The 19,317-nt window shown below is 40.7% G+C and overlaps 1 protein-coding gene across 6 annotated transcripts in view; it reads left to right on the forward strand.

Moving 5' to 3' along the window:
• EBF1 (EBF transcription factor 1) overlaps positions 1 to 19,317 on the forward strand; it is a 394,943-nt gene that overhangs the window by 251,232 nt on the left and 124,394 nt on the right. For 4 of the 6 annotated variants that reach the window (XM_056856959.1, XM_056856963.1, XM_056856964.1 and 1 more), the window contains exon 8: positions 14,865 to 15,006. In XM_056856959.1, the coding sequence (XP_056712937.1) occupies positions 14,865 to 15,006 (142 nt within the window). The remainder of the gene's footprint in view (positions 1 to 14,864; positions 15,007 to 19,317) is intronic. The other 2 variants (XM_056856961.1, XM_056856962.1) reach the window with 1 other exon arrangement.

Genomic DNA, 19,317 nt, shown 5'->3' on the forward strand with positions numbered 1-19,317 from the left:
TGCAAATTAAATGGAGTGACTTGATCACAGTTGCTTTGGAGCTCTGGTTTCTTTAAAAGTGTTGTTATACTAAAGCAAGTCTTGCTTATCTTCCCTTTATAATGTAGCAACTCAGATAACTGCCTTAATTCCCTGCCCACTGTGGCAAACTGGCTGAATATTTTATTTAAATCTGCCCTTGAGTATGCCATAGTTCTTCAAAACACGATTTTCAAAGGAAGAAGGTGCTACATCCTTTCTGAATCCATATTTATATTATATTATTTATTTATGAGGGCATTTCTGTGTCGTTTTTCTCCCTAAAGGGACCCAGAGTGGCTTACAGAAATTTCCAAAATACAAAATAGCTAATTTACGCAATATAGTTTGAATAAACAAAACAAATACAAGCACATCTTGGGCGGTTCCAGTTTCCTCCTCAGCCAGAAATGTCTCTAGCTATACCAAGTTTAGATCTTATCAAATCTCAAGATTAAAACAAGTACATAGATGGTTAAATTTAGATGCTACGCCATAAAACAAGGTAGCTGCAGGATACCATATCTTGTTTACCTGGTCTAATCTGGAAATATAGCCCACTACATTATATACCTTTAGTATTTCTAACTGTGGTATAGATACTTTAAGCTCACAGATATAATTTATTTCAATCAATAGTTAAAAATACATCTTGGGGTTTCTTATGGGTAAAATATGGAATTATTAGAATTAAGGAAGTGTTTTTTAATTATCTAGATTTGAGCCCAGTAGCACCTTAGAGACCAACAAGAGTTTGGGGGATAAGCTTTCAACAGTCAATGCTCCCTTTGTCAGATGCATCTCTAATGAAGGGAGCATTGATTCTCGAAAACTTATATCCTGAAAATCTGACTGGTCTCTAAGATATTACTGGATTCGAATCTAGCTGTTCTACTGCAGTCCAACATGGCTCTGCCCTCTCTTTTTGACTATCTCTTTTTGAAACTCTCTTTTTGACTATCAATCTAAAAACAACATCCATATGATACCCTTTATTAAGATCAACTGAAATTATTACTGTAGAACATCGCAGATGATTTGTGCAGGTATGAACAGGTGTTTGACATCCGTCTGTCACATGACTTTGTCAGAATCAATGCCCCATTTCTTCACTATTATTATTATTAGGCTGTCATAATTTCCAAAATTTGATAGAGTGAAACTATCATTCTTTTTACAAGACAGTCAAATGAACTTTGAGGTATGATAATCATTTGTAAGCTATTTCATGAGATGTAGTGGCATGCTTTGCTTAAAATATTTTTGAGATAGAAATTATATCATTTATTAAATTAAATAATTAAAATATTTGTACCCCACAAACTTAAGGCAGTTAACAAAACAACAGAAGCTGCAGGGGACACACATCTCAAGTCTCCAACATTTAAAAACCAATCTAGAATTAAAACACCAAGTTAAAAGCCACCAAGTTAACCCTAAACAGTTTACCCTCCTCCAAATTAATAATTTCTTTATAATAAGGAACACACATTTTTCTCATTTAGATATCATAAACAATTGCAAGTTGACTATTTTCCCAGTTATTCAAATGTTTAAAATTCAGTGCAGCCTATTGAGGTTGTGAAATGTAGTTCCCGAGTAAATGACATTTAGATATAATTCCAGTTGAGGGTGATACACAACATTTGCCGCCTAATGAGAAGATAGGTACTATATATCTTAAATAGGTATCATTGGTGCTTCTGCATTCCTTTAGTTTAGTAGCAGTCTAATCCAAATTCTATGTAGCAGATAAAGTGTTAGACTTGAACCAGTAAGATCCTGATTCAAATTCCTTAGGTCCCTCAATATATCTCAAGTACCTTGTAGAGTTATTTTCAGGATAAAATTGAGATTGGGGGGACCCAGGTACAATGCTCTGGGAGACAGAATTTTTAAAAATGTAATAATTGCTTATTTACTTTAATTGTTTCTCACTTTTCTTGCTAAGACTCAAGGTGGATCACACAATATAAAACAAGGTACTAATACAGCACAAGACACCCAATAAACAATTCATTAGGACTAGGATGACAAAATTAGAAAAACAATGCAAAAAGAAAAATATCAAATATGATACATCATAGTACAGAAAATAGAATTACAACAGTAGAAGGTAGGAGGGTCAACCCTTGAGTAGCCATCCTGGGAGCATTTGTGGTTGAGGAGTATAGAAACCGCCATCGGGTGACACTTTAGATCTGTGAAATTTGTCGCCTGACATCAGCTCGCTCCCCCAGCCTGAGGCCAAGGGCAGGCAAGCCTAGTAAAATACAATGCAGTAAGAGTAGGATAATGGTAGTGGAAAGTGCTGTCAGGTTGCGCCTAACTTATGGCTACCACTCATGGGGTTTTAAGGCAAGAGACTTACAGAGGTGCTTTTGCCATTGCCTGCGTCTGCGTCGCAACCCTGTGTTGTTTTTTTTTTTGTGGTCTTTCATCCAAGTACTAACCAAAGCTGACCCTGCTTAGCTTTTGAGCTCTGATGAGGTCAGACTAGCCTGGGCAATCCAGGTAAGTGCAATAGCAGGATAATACATACAATAAAAATACCGAAATAGACTACAGTTGTGTTCCTTTTATAAAAAGCATACTCCTGATCCATTCCATTACACTATAGTCCAGTTCCCTTTATAAAATGTCAGCTCGTTTAATTCTATTTTATGCAAACTGTGGAATGATAGACCTATGGAAGCCTTCCTGATCTCCTCAGGCAGGAAATTTAATATACCATCAGCTAAAGCTGAATAGTTTGATGTGGTTTATTTTTGTTTTCCTAGTCACAGAATTTGAGTTCTTTTCCCATCGAATATGTAATTTTGATACGGAATTATTAAGGACTTCCCATCTGTTTGTTCAGACTCTGCTTCTGTTGCTCCATACTTAAAGTCCATCAACATATCTTCCAAGACATGCTCTCACAAGCCAGGGCAATCTAGCGTGAACGGCCAGGCCCAAAGCCTGTCAGAGCAACAGTTCAGGCTCGCCTACATGCTGCCAGTGTGCAACTCCCCCAAGATGTAAACTGATTTTCATATGGTAATGCTTTGGCGTGTTCTGTCAGAAGAGCAATCCGGAGCTTGTGTAGGTGACTTGGTAGGACATCAGAGAGGTTGTTGATCTCTTGACTCGTAAAGACATTCTGTCAGGCAAGCCCAGCTTCACAGCCGTCGAGCTTTCCTTGTGTAAACGGAGACTGCTTAATTACACAGGTCATGTCAATTAGTGTGACCTCAGTGTTTTAAAGAAATTAATCACTTTCAGCAGAGGAAAGCTCCTCTCATCCTTTAATATTCAGCAGGAGAGTAAAATGTGTAGAAATATATTCAATGGCTGTGTGTTTTTATTTTTATAATTGATAGTTGGGTTTATTTCCCTCCCCCCTTCTCTTTGGACTTGCTGCTCGAACACTGTAGCAAATAAAACAAGTTTGGCAGTCGATGATGTCCATATTTTTATTTTGGTTGGGGAAGGAAAATGAGATGAAAAAATCAGGGGAGGAGTAGCTAACTCTGTCGGCCCTCACAGAGATCTGTATGACGCTTGCCAAAATGTTGTGGATGTAATGGGGCAGGCGTTCAGTTTCTTATGGGTGGGCTTAGCTGTTCCCACTCAACTGTGTCATACATTACTTCACCCTCTTTCACTGATCTCACCACCTGCCTATGGTGAAATGATACCTCATTCCACACTTACATGAACAAAACGTATAGATTTGGAAAATAAATCTTTGCTGTGCACTCTGCTGTTGCCCAGAGGCTAGTTTAACATAGTTGTTGCAGTTCAGTCCCCACCCCCCCACAGTTATTTCCCCACAATGTTTAGAGGGATAAACAAAAATATAAATTTGCTTCCACTAAAATGGAGATTACTGAAACACCAGGAATGTGTCATAAATTAATTGGCTAGCAAAACTTAATGGACTGTGGATAAAACTCAGAAGTAATGTGATTCCTAATCTTGAAATATTAGGTGATGCACCATAACAAATAAACAGGCGACATGCTTAACCTAGATAAACAGCTTGATTTTCTAACTTCCAGTTTTGTTTTTTGAACTAGTTTCCAGAACATTTGCAGTTGAGCTATTTGTAACGAACAGAAAAATGTATATGTACTGCTTCGCAAATGATAGCAAATTTAAGATACACTTTAAAAATATTTTTACCTTGTTTAATTAGCAGTTTACCACCTTCTAATGTGGAGTATAGGACTTACAGAATTAATGGAAGGATTGCTGCTGAACTTGAAAATCATTTACCGAGTTTCTCTGTCCCACATTAAAAACTGTGTTTTCTTCACAACATTTGGATAGGTTCGAAATTTGGCAGGCATAACCGTCCCCATGTTTACATGAGTTTGTCATCACCTCATTAATCAATTTTTAAACTGTGGTATGCCTGTTCTTTTAAAGTTGTGCCTCAGCCTACTCTACACCTCCTGTTTTCAAATTTTTAGAAAAGCAAAATAAGAGTTGTTTCCTCTATAAATTAGTTTTGCCCGTACTTTGATATAAACACATCCCTCTCATTCAAAAATTAGAATGCATTGTCTTTCTAGAAATGCATATGGGCCTTTTGTGAGAATCCACGTACTCCTGAGAAGTTATTTTATAGGATTATTTTAGAATAAATTGATAGTGACCATAGAGCTGTGAGGACTGTTTAAAAAGATGTTCAGTACATATTAGATATTTTACATAGTCATAGCATATTAATATTTACATTACTATATATTAAATATGTTATAGATATCACCTTGCTTTTTATTTTAAGAAATCAGTGGCAGTAGTATTTGTCAGATTGTCTTACAGGGACATTATAAATTATTACTTCTTAAAAACAGACGACCAAAAAAGCAAAAACAAAAACTTGCCTTAAAAAAAAAAACACATTCCACTGCCTGATCCTGGAAACAGTTTCTGTGGAAGATTTCATTTTTAGTTCTCCCATCGACTACAGAACAGCTATCCTGGTATGGTATTTTTGTAGTAAGATTCTGTTATGTAACTCAGGAAGTGTTTTCAAGCTGAATGGGTGGGACTGAATATCTGATAGTGCTGGTGTTGCGGTCAGGGAGAGTAAGGTACTAATTCCAGCGGAATTACTCTCTTAACTAAATTCACTTCCTTTTTCATGTGTTCCTCAGAGCACTATCATTTAAAAATTTATCCTAAATTACAGAACATTTTGACATTGCATTTTACTACTTTTCAATAATCAGAACTCTAATATGTTCTAAAGTAAATTCAATAGAACATTATTTTGAACTGTTAACTCATTTCTGTCCTAGAAGTATTTATTCCTTTGCCTTAAAACAAACAAACAAATTTAAAAAAAACCCTTCACTATTTATATATCACAGTGGGAAATTAATGCAAGACTCTTCCATCTGGGAAATCCTGTGTGTGACCTCTTGTCATGAGCAAGAATGTCATGGGTGAACGTTGGAGTGCTCTGTGGAGCCTAGGGATGCCAGCCTCCAAGGTCCCCTGGAATCACAGGTCATCTCCAGTCTATAGAGATCAGTTCCCCTGGAGAAAATGGATACTTTGGAGGGTGGACTCTATGGCATTGTACCCCACTTAGGTCTCTGTCCTCCCCAGGTTCCATCTCCAAATCTCCAGGAGTTCTCAAACCTGGATCTGGAAACCCTACTTCCCCCATCCCTCTCCGGTGGTCAGGGGGGACCTGGCAATCCTAGTGGAGCCACAGCTCTGGAGCCTTGAGCCACCAGAGCCAAGGAAAGGAAAAGTGCTGAGATAGGACAGCTCCTTTGATTTTTATCATACTGCTCATGACGAGCCAGCTCTTAGTCTTTGGTTGCCATGGACCTGCAAACAAGCACTTGATCCGGGGGCTATAACTGGAGCTAGCATTATGTTTTGCAACCAGGAGTATGGAAAAATTAAAAATCCCTTTCAGGTGTATGGTTTCGAAGAATCACAGGCTGCTGGTGGTATTATTGTTGTTGGTCATAACATTAGCCTTCTCTGTTTACTTTAATTAGCACATTATATGTATACATCAAAGCAAGATAGGATTGTTTCCTTGGTTATCTCACTCCAGTCAAAGTTTCCAGTCCTTCCTTAATTCACTATCCACAATTGGCTTCAATAAGAGAACGATGAAAGCCTTATTTCATAGATTATAAATCATGATTTTCTGCCATGATACTGGTCTAACTCACTTGAACTCACACAAAAGTGTCTTCTTTCAAGAAAGAAATGAAATTGCTGATTGTTTCCAGGAATCATGTCATAACCCCTGTTGAAGTCATGAACAGCATGTGTGTAAATCATGATTAAATATAGTTATATTTTAAAGGACTGGCTTGTAGAACCATTATGGGGAGTGAAAAATCTCACAATGATTTCTTGGACTATTATGATATTTTATGTATTTAAGTGTTGTGAGCTGCTCTGAGCCTGGCTTGGCCAGGAAAGGGTAGCCTAAAAATCAATCAAACAAACAAACAAACGTATGAGAGATCAGTGACAACTGTTCTATTAAAGGAAATCCAACATTCAATATATACTATGTAGTAATCAGTAAATAAGGTAGTTGTGGACAAAAGCAAGTTATCAATGCAGCATTTCCCAATGAAGCAGGGACCTTTCTGTTTCACTGGTGTTGAGGTAAATCAGATGTCCAGCTTACCATGTGGTTTGAGGAGAGGGGTTGTGGTCAGTGAGAGATCATCTGCTTGGCATGCAGAAGGTCCAGGGTTTAATTCTTGGCATCTCCATTTAAAGAATCTGGCAGTGGATGATGTGAAAGACCTCTCTGTCCTAGAACTGTTGCCACTCTGAGTAGACAATACAGACTGTGAAGGACCAAGGGTCTGATTCAGTACAAGGCAGCTTCATATGTGTTCATCTGTGCATGAGTGGGCTTTTTTTGTGTCCATTATTCCCTATGGGGGGGGGGGCTCTTCCCAGGGAGCTGGGGTGGCTGTTTTCCAAGCAAATGACACCAACATTTCAGGGAACTTAGTCTTGCCTGTCCACTAAAGACTTCTCCCAAAGTTTCAAATGAATTGGACCACAGGCGTCAATTCTACAGGCCTTTGAACAAGATGCCTTCAGACATCCTACTTGTCTTCATAGTTTCTTATGGGGAAAGAATGCCATACTTTTTCCAGGGCAAAGGTGCTAATAGCCAAACACACAAGAGCAACCACTAGCCAAAAGCCTCCAAATGCAACAGAGCCAACAAGCCCAACAGAACCAATATCATAGAGGACCAAATCCCAGGTCGGTTTCATTTCAGATTTTCCTGTGGCCACAATCCACAGCTGTGTGTGCAATCCTATTCAGTCACTCCAAATCACATAAGCTATAGCCTTCTGCAGACATTCCATTTGAGAGCCAGCGTGGTGTAGTGGTTAAGAACGGTGGTTTGGAGCGATAGAGTCTAATCTGGAGAACCGGGTTTGATTCCCCACTCCTCCACATGAGCGGCGGAGGCTAATCTGGTGAACTGGATTTGTTTCCCCACTCCTACACACGAAGCCAGCTGGGTAACCTTGGGCAAGTCATTCTCAGCCTCACCTACTTCACAGTGTGTTTATTGTGAGGAGGGGAAGGGAAGGTTATTGTAAGCCGGTTTGATTCTCCCTTAAGTGGCAGAGAAAGTCGGCATATAAAAACTCTTCTTTTTCTTCTTAATGCAGGCTGGAGCTCACCAGCTGCGTGTATCAGGAACACAATATGCGTGTATCAGGAACACAATATGCAATTAGGCAATGTGTGGCCTTTCCAGGCGCTTAAAGATTCCATTCACCTGAACCAGAACCTTAATTTTCCAGGGTCCTGGTTCTGTAGGTGTTTCTCAAATGAAAATAAACAAATAGAACATAAGGATGTATCAACATCCTTCTGACATTTTACTTTTGAAGTATTTTTGTTAGCTTTTAATATGAGAAATACTTTCAACTATATTATCTGATATGTGTTCCTTCTGAATTGCAGTCTAGAACATCTGAAATAATTTTGACCTTTTTTAAAAAAACTGAACAGTTCCCCCCATATTGAAAATTTACTGTGGCATGAGCCGATGACATTAGTCAGCTTGTTTCTAGACATCAATTATGTTTGGTTATTTATTTATTGGGAATATTCATATACATTGCTATGTATTCATGGGCAAAGTTGTTCCACAAAAATGTAAAAAAACCCCTCTAGAAACACATTTCCTAAGTCAGCTAATAAAAAAGCAGGTAAAATCAGAGAGTAGTGGCATTACAGAAAACCAGGATAGCGAAGGACAGCATTAGCTGTTATTAAATTAAATCATTTAATCATTAAATCTTTTAAAATGTATCAAGAGATCAGATTACTCACCTCTAAGCATCTTCCAAAATAAAAAGGCTTGGAAGGCAAGGAGTGAGCTTCTTTGGCGGAGAATTCAACAGATTTAGGGATTCCAACTCCAAATGAAACTATGCCAGTAGTGTTCCCCCCCCCCCCCACGCTCCATTGCCATACTATGCCCTCCCTCCTTTTCTGCTACGGTGTTCCCTAGGTGCCAGAGCAAGAAGTGCTCCTTCCTTCTCACTCCCAGGCATATTTTTAAAAAAAAATCAGCAAGCTACACATACCTAATACAGCAAGATGCAAGAGTTTAGTAAGCTCTGTTTGACATAAGCAGCTTACTGCATTGGCTTTAAAGTTACCAACCTCCAGGTGGGACCTGGAGTTCTCCTGGCATTATGACTGATCTCCAGTCTTACAAATATACCATAGAGTCTAGGAGAAATGGAAGTCCTAGAATGACATCGCATCCATGTTGAGCTGCCTCCCCTCCCTAAATTCCACCTTCTCCAGGTACTGTCCTCAAATATCCAGGAGTTTCCCACGCCAGACCTGGCAATTGTAATTGTCTTTAAAGATGTATAATGGAATTACTCTGATCCAAGAAATAGTTGCCTTTTCCATGAAGGGAGAAGAATAGGGTTGCCAGGTACCCCTGGCAATCAGCAAGGGATGGGGACTTCTCAGGAGCAAAGAAAGGCCTAGTTCAGTGTTGGCAGCAATGTGGTGATATCACTTCCAGAAGTGACATTATCATGTCATTGGTGACACTCAGTATTTTGGCAAACACTCTATGGTGGAAGTCATTTTTACAATGCCAGAAGGAGGGCCTCCAAAGTGGGAATCCCCCACCCTTGGCAGGAACCTGGCAAGCCTAGAGGAGCAAAAGGAAAACATAAAGAAGTCTGAGAAACAGAGCTAAATGGACACCAAGTGTTTGTTTTAATCTGCCTGGGCCCTCACACCTCAAGCTTGAACAGTCACCAAGCAATGCCTCACTAGTGGAGGAGTGCTGTTTGGAAGGGTGGTACTCTGGGCCCACTTGATTTGAGCCCCCAGACCAGTGTGGCAGCAACTAGTTAAGGCCCTTGCCTGCCCCAGGGCTGAAGAGGCAGAGGAGGTGCATGTGGCTAGAGGGCTCCTGGGAGGGGATGCCCATCTTAGACAAGCCCCCACTGCCCCCCTTGCACCTGCAACAAAGGATAATTGGGTTTTCCAGATCTGGGAGGTGGACATGGAGTGAGAGGTGATGTTGATGGGACAGGGCAGCAAGAGAATGGGTTGGCCAAGGGTACATTTCCTTAAAATATGCTATGAACGTTTCAGTTTGCTTTCAAAAGTTCTTGGGAGATTAAGGCTGATTCCAGTAGTCTGCAGAGAACCTGAGAAGACTAGCCACCCTATATAGACTGGTCACATGAGCTACAACAGCCCTGAGTTGCAAGCCCACTCTTTTAGCATGGACACTCAAGGCAGGACTAGGGTTGCCAGGTCCCCACTTACCTTGGGTGGGAGCTTCTTATGGGCAGGGCGGGGTGGCACGCGCTCTCAATGCCACTTCCGGTTTCCTAGCCCTGCTGTGTGCGTGCTCTGAGCACGCACACAGCAGGGCTAGGAGGGAAGCTCTTGCCCCGCTGTGTGCACACACTGAGAGATCAGAGCGCGCACACAGCAGGGCTAGGATGAAGGCTCTACCTTCCCTTTCCACACTGCAAGCCCGATAGGGACCAATTAGGCTCGCAGCGTGGAACAGGAGGCTGAAGCGTTCCCAGGAGCTTGTGGGGGGGATTGCTCCCCCCTTCTGCTTCCTCCCGCCGACCATGAGCTGGCCAGAGGGCAGCCCGGTTGATTGGCGGGCAATTGCCTGCCACAACCCAGCAGTTGGCAACCCTACCAGCTAATCTCAAATCATAGGCTGGCTCCTATGAACAGAGGCAATCTCTGAAAACCTTATTAAAGCTGGTGGTTCTGGAGAGAAATGGTGTGGCCCAAAGTGTTTCTGTCAATATCTGACAAAATCTATTTTAAATAATGTTATTAATCAGGCATTAGGTGAAGAGTTTTGTTTCCTTCCCCCCCCCCTCTTTTGCCTAGTGCAAGCAGTGTAAGGGAAATGTTGCTAGCAAACCTCCCTGTTCACACAACTTTGGGAGGATAGGTGGCTTCCTCGGAGACCTGAAGCAATGTTTGCCAATCCTTGTAAAGCATTTCACCTCTTCAGAGGCTAAAGCCTCTCAATACCAAGAACAATTAAAGCAAGAGCCTTTCAGAGCAACTGGGGAATTCAGCAAAATAAATCAGAAATCCTCTGCCTTGGCTCTGGAGGGTTGCCTCATTATAAGAGCAGATCTATTAGCCCCCTTGCCATTGTCTTTCAGTTCTCAAGTGAGGTGATTCTAATTAAATTAATCTGCATGTCAATCTATCGGTGATCAATCAAAGGGGCCATGGTTTCCCTTTGCGGCACTGTGCTTGCGGCTGACAGCGGCTGATAATGGAGGAAGAAATAAACTGTCGAGCAAAGTTAATTAGTCAACATAATAGGTGGATTAAACAGGAGCTGGCTGATTGCTGTTTCACATGTTGAAGCATGAGGTGGGAGCTGAAACTGCAATTAACAGACAATTATTATATTTGGTTGTAAGAGGTCGCATGAATAAACATATCTCAGTGGGTTTCAATTTTTAATCCCCTTTCCTTGTTTTATATAAGGAGAAGTGTAGGTCATTTCTTCATATTATTGTAGCCAAAGTTTTGGAAAGCAGTGTCTATTCAGGGGAAAGAGGCTCATGGCTAGGCAGAATGCTCAGGAGTCAGGACCAATGTGAGTGACAGTGAGATAGTATGGATGTTAAGGGCAAGAATAAGAATGTAGATATTGGGTATGGATATGCATAGCCAGATTTCTGGAATACTCTTCTGAAAACATGGCCAGTCATGATACAATAGGAGTTTAGCACTTTTAAAAATCTATACCATATTTTGACATTTAAATGGCCTAGCCACTTCTGATAGCCCTTCTAATGGATTAAGGTCATTTATGCATGGTCGCTTTAACCTCCTTTATGCCCTGTTTCAGCCAGCATCAAATTTTTCAGTATGCACGTTACCTCATTCCTTGTTGGCTCAACCCTGTTTTAACGCAAAATGAACCCGGATTTTCCCATTCTTCTTCTGGCCCGAATTAAACCGTTCATCCTGGCTCATTCCGGAATCACTGAGCGAGGGTACAACTTTCTCAGGTTGAGCTTCATCCCGCACTTTTCCAAATCCCTCTTCAAGGCAGCATGGAGATAGCCAAACGGGAAGCACAGAAGATTGGCTTTTCTCACAGCCAATCACGAAGCAGTGTGTAAAGAGGCAGGGATTCAAGTGCTTCCTGTTCCTCAGAGCACTTTCTGAGCAAAAGAAAGGCTTTTTAAAAATGAGGCTTGGATCTCTCCCCCCCTTCCTTCAGATTGCTCCATTTTTTGTTCTTAAAATGCTTTTTTATGCAGCAGTTGGGTTTAGGGGAGGGACTTGATTTGAACTTGGGAGACTGCTTTTCTGTATTCATGGTTCGATTAGCACACAGTTTCATCCCTGATCATTCCAGCCAATGCATACAGTTTCCTCCAACCCGAGTTACTTTGATCCTGGCTGAAACAGGGAATAAAGGAGGTTAAAGCGACCATGCATAAATGACCTAAGTTTCTTGTTGAATGCATGTATAGTTTTGATCAAACTGGTAGCTGTTTCTCAGTGCTTCTGGGGCCCTTTAAATTTTTTTTTTTTCAAATTTGGGCAAGGCAATGGTAGATCACAATGGAGTATAAGAGTCATCATTTTTTTCTTTTTGTAATAGAATATTTTTGAAAATACCTGTTACTGGTACTGTATTGTGCTGTCTTGCTGCCTATAATGCAATATTTTCTTATAGAACAGAAGTGAATAGAAATTAATTTGGGAAAGTTTATACTGATATATACAGAACCCATATATCCATTTGTTTATTTATTTGCTGAAGTCTTATAATGAGAAAAGCAGTAGTGGAAGGACGGTTATCCAGCATCAGCATCATTTTGAGATGGGATAGTAAACACGCATCTAAAATGGTTCCTGCAAGAGGCAGGGCCAAACATAATACCTGTCTCCTTGCTTTGCAAGTGAATCACAGAAGGGGAATAAAAGGAAATGAAGGAAAGCTGGAGGAAGGGCAGATTGACAAATAATAAAGGAAGGGGGAGAAGGGGAATTAAAAAGAGGGAAAGGAATGGAACCATAAGCCAGGGTGCTTACCAGTCCCCCAATCCTTTAGTACAGTGGTTCCCAAACGTTTCGGGCCACTGCCCCCTTGGTTCCACAAACTCAACCCCAGCACCGCTACCCTATCCAACAACGCAGTTTAAGTGGCCCACCTCTAGCGCCCACCTGCTGCCCCTTTGCCTCTTAGCCTCTTAGTGCCCCCCTAGGTAATCCCCCCACAGGCTGCAGCTGCTATTGCAGCCGTGGAAAACCTTTTCATTTGAATGAGGGCAGCCAATAACAAGCTCTATTTTATGGTGACCCCACCCACTTTCTGGAAAGCTCAGCTGGTGCCAGGGAAGCAATGGGAGGCACCATGTTGGGGAGCCCTGCTGTAGATTATGAGTTTTCACTAATACAGAAAGGAGCTGAGCCTCCATTAAATGTTGTATTGGTAAGAAACCTCCATTGATTACTCTTCTGGTAAACTCCTTAGAGAAGAAACTGTATTTTTTCAGGGTGGGAGGGGGAGAGAGGGTTGTAGAATATCTTGAACTCTTAATAATAGTGAAGCTTCAGACTGGGCAGAAGTTTCCCCTTATACGTAGGGTCAACAAGGCCAAAGCTATCCCAATTTTGCCTCATTTACCTCACATAGGATGTCACTGGAGCTCAAGTAAAGACAAGGATTAGAATTGGGCTTTCCAGATAATGAGGTTCATAGTCACTTATCGTAAGCTCCATTTGTTGAAGAAGCAATGAAATGTAAGATGCTTTCTAACAGCTGCATCACACATACACACTTAATGTCAGGATCAGGCGTCTGACCCTAGGATCCCATAAGCAAACTCATCCAGACAGGTAGATCTGAAGCAGTAAGACTTTATGGGAGCAAAAGGCAGATTTAAGAGCTGACTGCCAACAGGCAGGTGAGGTTGGTAATGGTGAGCATAGGCAGGTTACATGTTTAAAAGCACTACAGGCTGAGAAGGTAAACATGGCTAAGCAACCCCAAGATAATCGATTCCCAGGAAGGAAGACTAAACATTAGCACAGCTGTGGAAAACAGGATAAGCGAAACTGTACACAGACGTTTACAGGCATGAGAACCAAGGACTTGACGTGTAGCCAGAAACTGGCCTAACTCATGTCAAGAGCCTTTACTCCTGCTAAGGGCAAAGGCCTGACAGCATTTTCATCATCTTATTTAAAAATCTTTTTAATGTAACCCACCGTCACTTACGTAAAAGAAGCTGTTTCACTTACACTTGACTCAGGTATCTGGTTGCAAATTTGAAATGTGTTTGAAATTTGCTGGAGAATGTGCCAGCTGAGAAGTTGTGCATTTGCAGTCAGAATTTTTCAGTTAGTTAGATTCTATAAATATGTAATTCCATGTATGTTACACATTGGAACAACAGCTTATTTCCATTTTCAGTTGTTTAATTGAATTAGAAGGTTAACATTCACAAAGTGTATGAATCAAATCAAACCCAATTATTCGTTAAAGAAAATGTCTACTTGCATTTGAAAAACAGTATTCATTTCAGTTCCAAAATGCCTTACTTAAAATGATCGAACCTTGTTCTGGAGAATTTTGGAGGAGTGCAAAACACCCCTGGTAGCTAGTGCTGTAATAGTGTGATGCATGTGGTTGCTCTAGGGTTGTCAACTTCCAGATGGTGGCTGGAGATCTCCCACTATTACATCTGATCTCCAGGTGATAGAAATCTGTTCCCCTGGAGAAAATTGCCACTTTGGCAATTGGAGTCTATGGCATTGAAGTCCCTCCCCAGACCCCGCCCTCCTCAGATGCCACCCCCGAAATCCCCAGGTATTTTCCATCCCAGAGCTGGCAACCTTAGGCTGCTCTCATCCCAACTTTACCAGCCACATTTCTGCTTCCGTATTCTTTTTGAATCAGCTCTCATTTGCAACGACAACTCCTCTAGCTGTTCTGGTGTGCATACTAGAGGACAATGTTGGGTAAAATACAGCCAGTTCTTTAAAAAAAATGTTAATAAAGCTTTCCTTGTTAAAGTGATGGTTAACAGTGCATGTTCTGCCACACAGCTACACACTGTGCAATTTGACTTAAAACGACATCAAAAGCTTATGATGCCAAAGACCCACTCATCAATAGCACCTCTTGTTAGAGACGTACAATCTAAGCACTAGTTATTATGTGAAATAGCAGTGCAATTTTCTGCAGCTCCCAGCTGTTATTTAAGGTTCTGAGTTTATTACCCTCTGTGCCTTATTTTAAAATTGTATTAAAGTGTTTCCTTATATTGCTGTTCTGTTCATAGGTTGTGGTATCTACAACGGTCAACGTGGATGGTCATGTCTTGGCAGTATCAGATAACATGTTTGTACACAACAACTCCAAACATGGGCGGAGGGCTCGAAGGCTTGATCCTTCGGAAGGTACGCCTTCTTATCTGGAACATGGTAGGCATTTTTTGTTGGTTGCCATTGTTTCTTTAAACTACTGGTTTATTTTGACTCAATCTCTTGTGGTTCCCCTCCCCATTGCTAGTTATTCTAGAAGGATCAAAGGATTAAGGGGTCAGATTGTTAGTATGGGGCCCAAAGCTGGTGCAGAATTTTCAACAGCATTTGGGTGGTCCCACACAGCCAATTCATGAAGTTAATATGGGCTATTAAGCATGTTGTGGGAAAACTCCCCCCCCATCCCAAATTTATAGTTAGTGTTCATTTATTTGAAAAGGCTGTGAGCAAGATCTGTGGCACTCCAGTGTACACACAGTGTGCCCAAATTTCATCTGTTATGGTAGGATGTTCCAAGCGTACTTCCAGCTGTATGCACGAACTATAGCAAAGAATTTGGAACTCCCTGATTGTGGCACATAATAATCTTAATAGATTACCTTTGCATGATAGTTGCAGTGGTGACATGAAATGTACGGTTGTGTGAATCCATCCTTGTGTTTTCAAAAACAGGCTAGAACAAAGTGGTCAGGTTTTAAGAAATACATAACACTTTCATCCTGTGGGTTACCGGCAACAAAACTGAGTGGTAGAATTCAGGAATTCCCTTTTCCTGTTACATTGTTGTGCTTCTGTCGATAGGTGATTAGGTTGTTTCATACAGCCACAAGACTTGCTTACATGATCCATCTAGGGATAGGGATTATTTGTTCCTTATTCTTTTATTCTTTATGTTCCTGAATTTCACTCTTCCCAGTAGTTCACTGCTCCTGAATTCCAGTTTAACTACGACAGTTTTTAAAATAAGTTTCAGGATGGAAAGACTGCAGTTTGTGGCAGCTCCCACCTAAAGCTCACAACTGCATTAATAAATTATGCTGTGTTCTATTTTCACTATCCATGCAGTGGGAAATAATTCTAACTATTAAAATGTTTGTATCCTGCCATTCCTCCTTTTGAATGATAATCTGTATTTATTTATTTATCCATCCATCCAGCTGGGATTCAAAGTGACTTAGAGCACTGTTCACCCCTCCTCCTTTCTCTCCTCCAGGCTGAGAGTTTGTGACAGGCTCAAGGTTCCCGAGTGAGCTTCCATGGTAGAAGTGGGGATTCAAACCTGAGTCTCCCAGGATCCTAGTCTGACATTCTATCCACTACACCATGGCAGCTCTCAGGGGGCCAATGTGGTGTAGTGGTTACAGTGTTGAACTAGGATCTGGGAGATCCAGGTTGGAAACCCTTCTCAGCCATGGAAGTTGTTGGGTGACCTTGGACCAGTCATACACTATCAGCCTAGCCTACTTTATAGGGTTGTTGTGAAGATAAAACGGGTGAAAAGAATGATGCAAGCCACTTTGGGTCACCGCTGGGGAGAAAGGTGGGGTGTAAATGAAGTAAATAAATAAAATACAAAAGATGATCAGTAAATCCAAATCATATAACAACTATCAAAACAATGCAAATAATACATCAGCAAAAATAAGCAGTGTTCTGCTTAATCCAGGCTTTCTCAAAAGCTCAACAATGACTAGCCCTGCTACTGAACTCTAAGGCCTTTGGCACTGCTACTGGTTTCAGAATTTTCTGAATGAATAACGGGGACCAATTGACCCATTAAACTAGCTCGGATGCTGCTTAGGATGAGACGCAGATGGCAGTAACAATGAGGTAGGCTTAGCCCATTGTCTCCTCCAATGCTACCAGTCCCACTGATTGGAGGAAGCAGACTACACCTGAGTGCAGGAGCCATCTGGCTCAGACATAGACAGTGGCAACATGGGAAGATGCAATGAATAAGCCTGTTTGTGTCATCATGGCCACTGGCCAGGTCTGAGCTGAATGACTCCCCTGGAGCTACCAGCACTGAGGTCGGGGATTTGGCTTGACTGCTGCAGACCTTCCAGGGAACTGACCCACTCCCAGTAAGTTAGAGCCAATTATCCCTGGCGGCTTTCAAATAATTCATATAAATAAATAATGTGTGCACACTAGGTGCTGAGCTCAGAATCTCCCTTTTCCCCTGACAGTCTTCTGTGTTAGAACTGATCTGCAAACTGAAACATACTTCCGTATGTGAATCTTGGCAGTTGGCTTCACAAAAACCATTTTCCTGCTTTTATTACGTCATGCTATACTCTTAGCTGTTGTTAAATCCCTTGTAACTGATACAAATTTAACATTTTAAATATTGGATAACTAGCCATTACAGTTCCACAGGAAAGCTTAGAAATACTGTCAGGGGTTAGTAATACAGGAGATATTAACTTCACTATAATGATATCATTAAAGCAATATTTTTGTATTTCATGCCCTCAGAAGTATTAGGTTGGTCTTGTGAACATGTCAATACTGTTTATGAATGCCTTGGGAAGAAATAAAAATCTTCCCGCCATGTGTAAACCTAGTTCTAGTGTAAGACCATATAACATATATAACAAGAAGCTATGAATATCTACTCAAAAGAAAGTCCCACTGAGTTCAGTAGAACTTTCTTTGAGTTGATATTCATAGGTTTTTGTTGTAACTGCCCTTTGTGAACCCTGCCTTCAAAACTGTTAAGTAATAAACTAAATCAAATTTAGTAGTTTGGTGAAACCACATGGCGAAGTTTATCTCATGTCTCTGGTATGATAAATCTTTTGCCGAATGCAAACATGTATTTGTCTAAGGTTCAGAACCCCTTCAATCCCCACTCAAGCTAATAAGTGTGAATAAACGTGTTTTTTCCCCATGTAGGCTCTGGGTGATTGGTTAGTTTCAAAAGAAGCCAGCTGAGATTAAACTCAAGGAAACTAAATATCACCCCAGAAAACCCAAACTAAACAACCCTGCAGGGTGAATGTGTTTTTTTCCATCATTAAATGAACCAATGCTTAACAAAAATTCACTTTTGCACCAGTATTAGGTTATAGTTCCTCTTCCACCAATTTACTTTGCATATATGTAAAGTAGCACCCCTTGCAATGTTAATGGCACCAATGCTGGACACCTGGTAAATTCACATATTTGTACTTTCTAACCTAAAATTCTTAGCTCAGCAGTGTTTCTTATTATACAAACATAACTTACATCTGTATTTATTTAGCTATACTTTCTATGCAGGCCATGAGCCATTTTATGTTACAATTTATGCTGTAGATCTCATTCCATCCCTGCCAACAATTTTATTTAATAAACAAACTACTATCATAACTTTTGCCTGATTTTACTAAAGAATGTGCAAATTGTTATTTTATTAATTAGTGAGAAGAAAAAGCACACCAAGTTTATCTGTTCATTCATCTGAGGTACTCTAAGATCCCCCCTCGTCACAAAAAACCCTGCTTTTTGATCTTGAAGGATAGTCAGTTATTCCACACACACCCTGAAAAAGTCCCCATGAATATCTGCCAATTATTAGGATATATATTCTTATTCTCATATGTATTTACTTACTTATTTCATTTATACCCCATCTTTCTCCACAATGGGAACCCAAAGCTATTTGGTGTAAAGCTATCTACTGTAAATATTTCCCATATTTTCATTATTTAAGGTAATGAAGGTGTGTGTATGTGGTGTGGAATTAAATTAATTAACTACTAAAGGTTGCCGTTCAAGTGCCTACATTAGTCAACAACACAAAACTGGCATTAACTTATTGCTTTTCTTTGCCCTCTCTCCCAAAATTTCACATTCAGTTGGGTAAGACAGTTTGGAAGCTGCTAGCAAATGCTCACCTTTTCAAGGGATTACTGTCTCTAATATCCCCAAATTGAAAGACCATTGGAAGATTTCCCATTGACTTCAGTAGCTTTGGGAGCATGCAACATATAGACAGGAGGCTATCCCGTGGTAGAAGGTGGGATCACTGTGTAACATACAAAAGCCTTCTCTGTACCACATCAACGTGTTGCCTATAAAAAGTGTGACAAGGTTTCTAAATTTAAAGCTGCAATCCTATGCCCAATTTCTTGAGAGTTCCTTTGACATTGTCAGGACTGGGTGACCTTGGGCTAGTCACAGCTCTCTCAGCCCCATCTACCTCACAGGGTGTCTGTTGTGGGGAGGGGAAGGTGATTGTAAGTTAGTTTGATTCTTCCTTAAGTGGTAGAGAAAGTTGGCACATAAAAACCAACTTCTCCTCCTCCTTCTCCTCTTCCTTCTTCTCCTCGGAACTGTTTAAAGTCAAGAAAATGGGGCGGGGGAAGGCTTAATCCTACTGGTTTTCTAATCATGAATATATATATAACTCTAAACATGTAGTCTGGTTTAGCTCTAAGACCTTGCAGTGTATTTAATTGATGTAAAAGCAGCTGTGTCTTTTCC

The sequence above is a fragment of the Euleptes europaea genome, chromosome 1 (assembly GCF_029931775.1).
Source record: "Euleptes europaea isolate rEulEur1 chromosome 1, rEulEur1.hap1, whole genome shotgun sequence".
In the NCBI taxonomy this organism is placed as follows: domain Eukaryota; kingdom Metazoa; phylum Chordata; class Lepidosauria; order Squamata; family Sphaerodactylidae; genus Euleptes; species Euleptes europaea.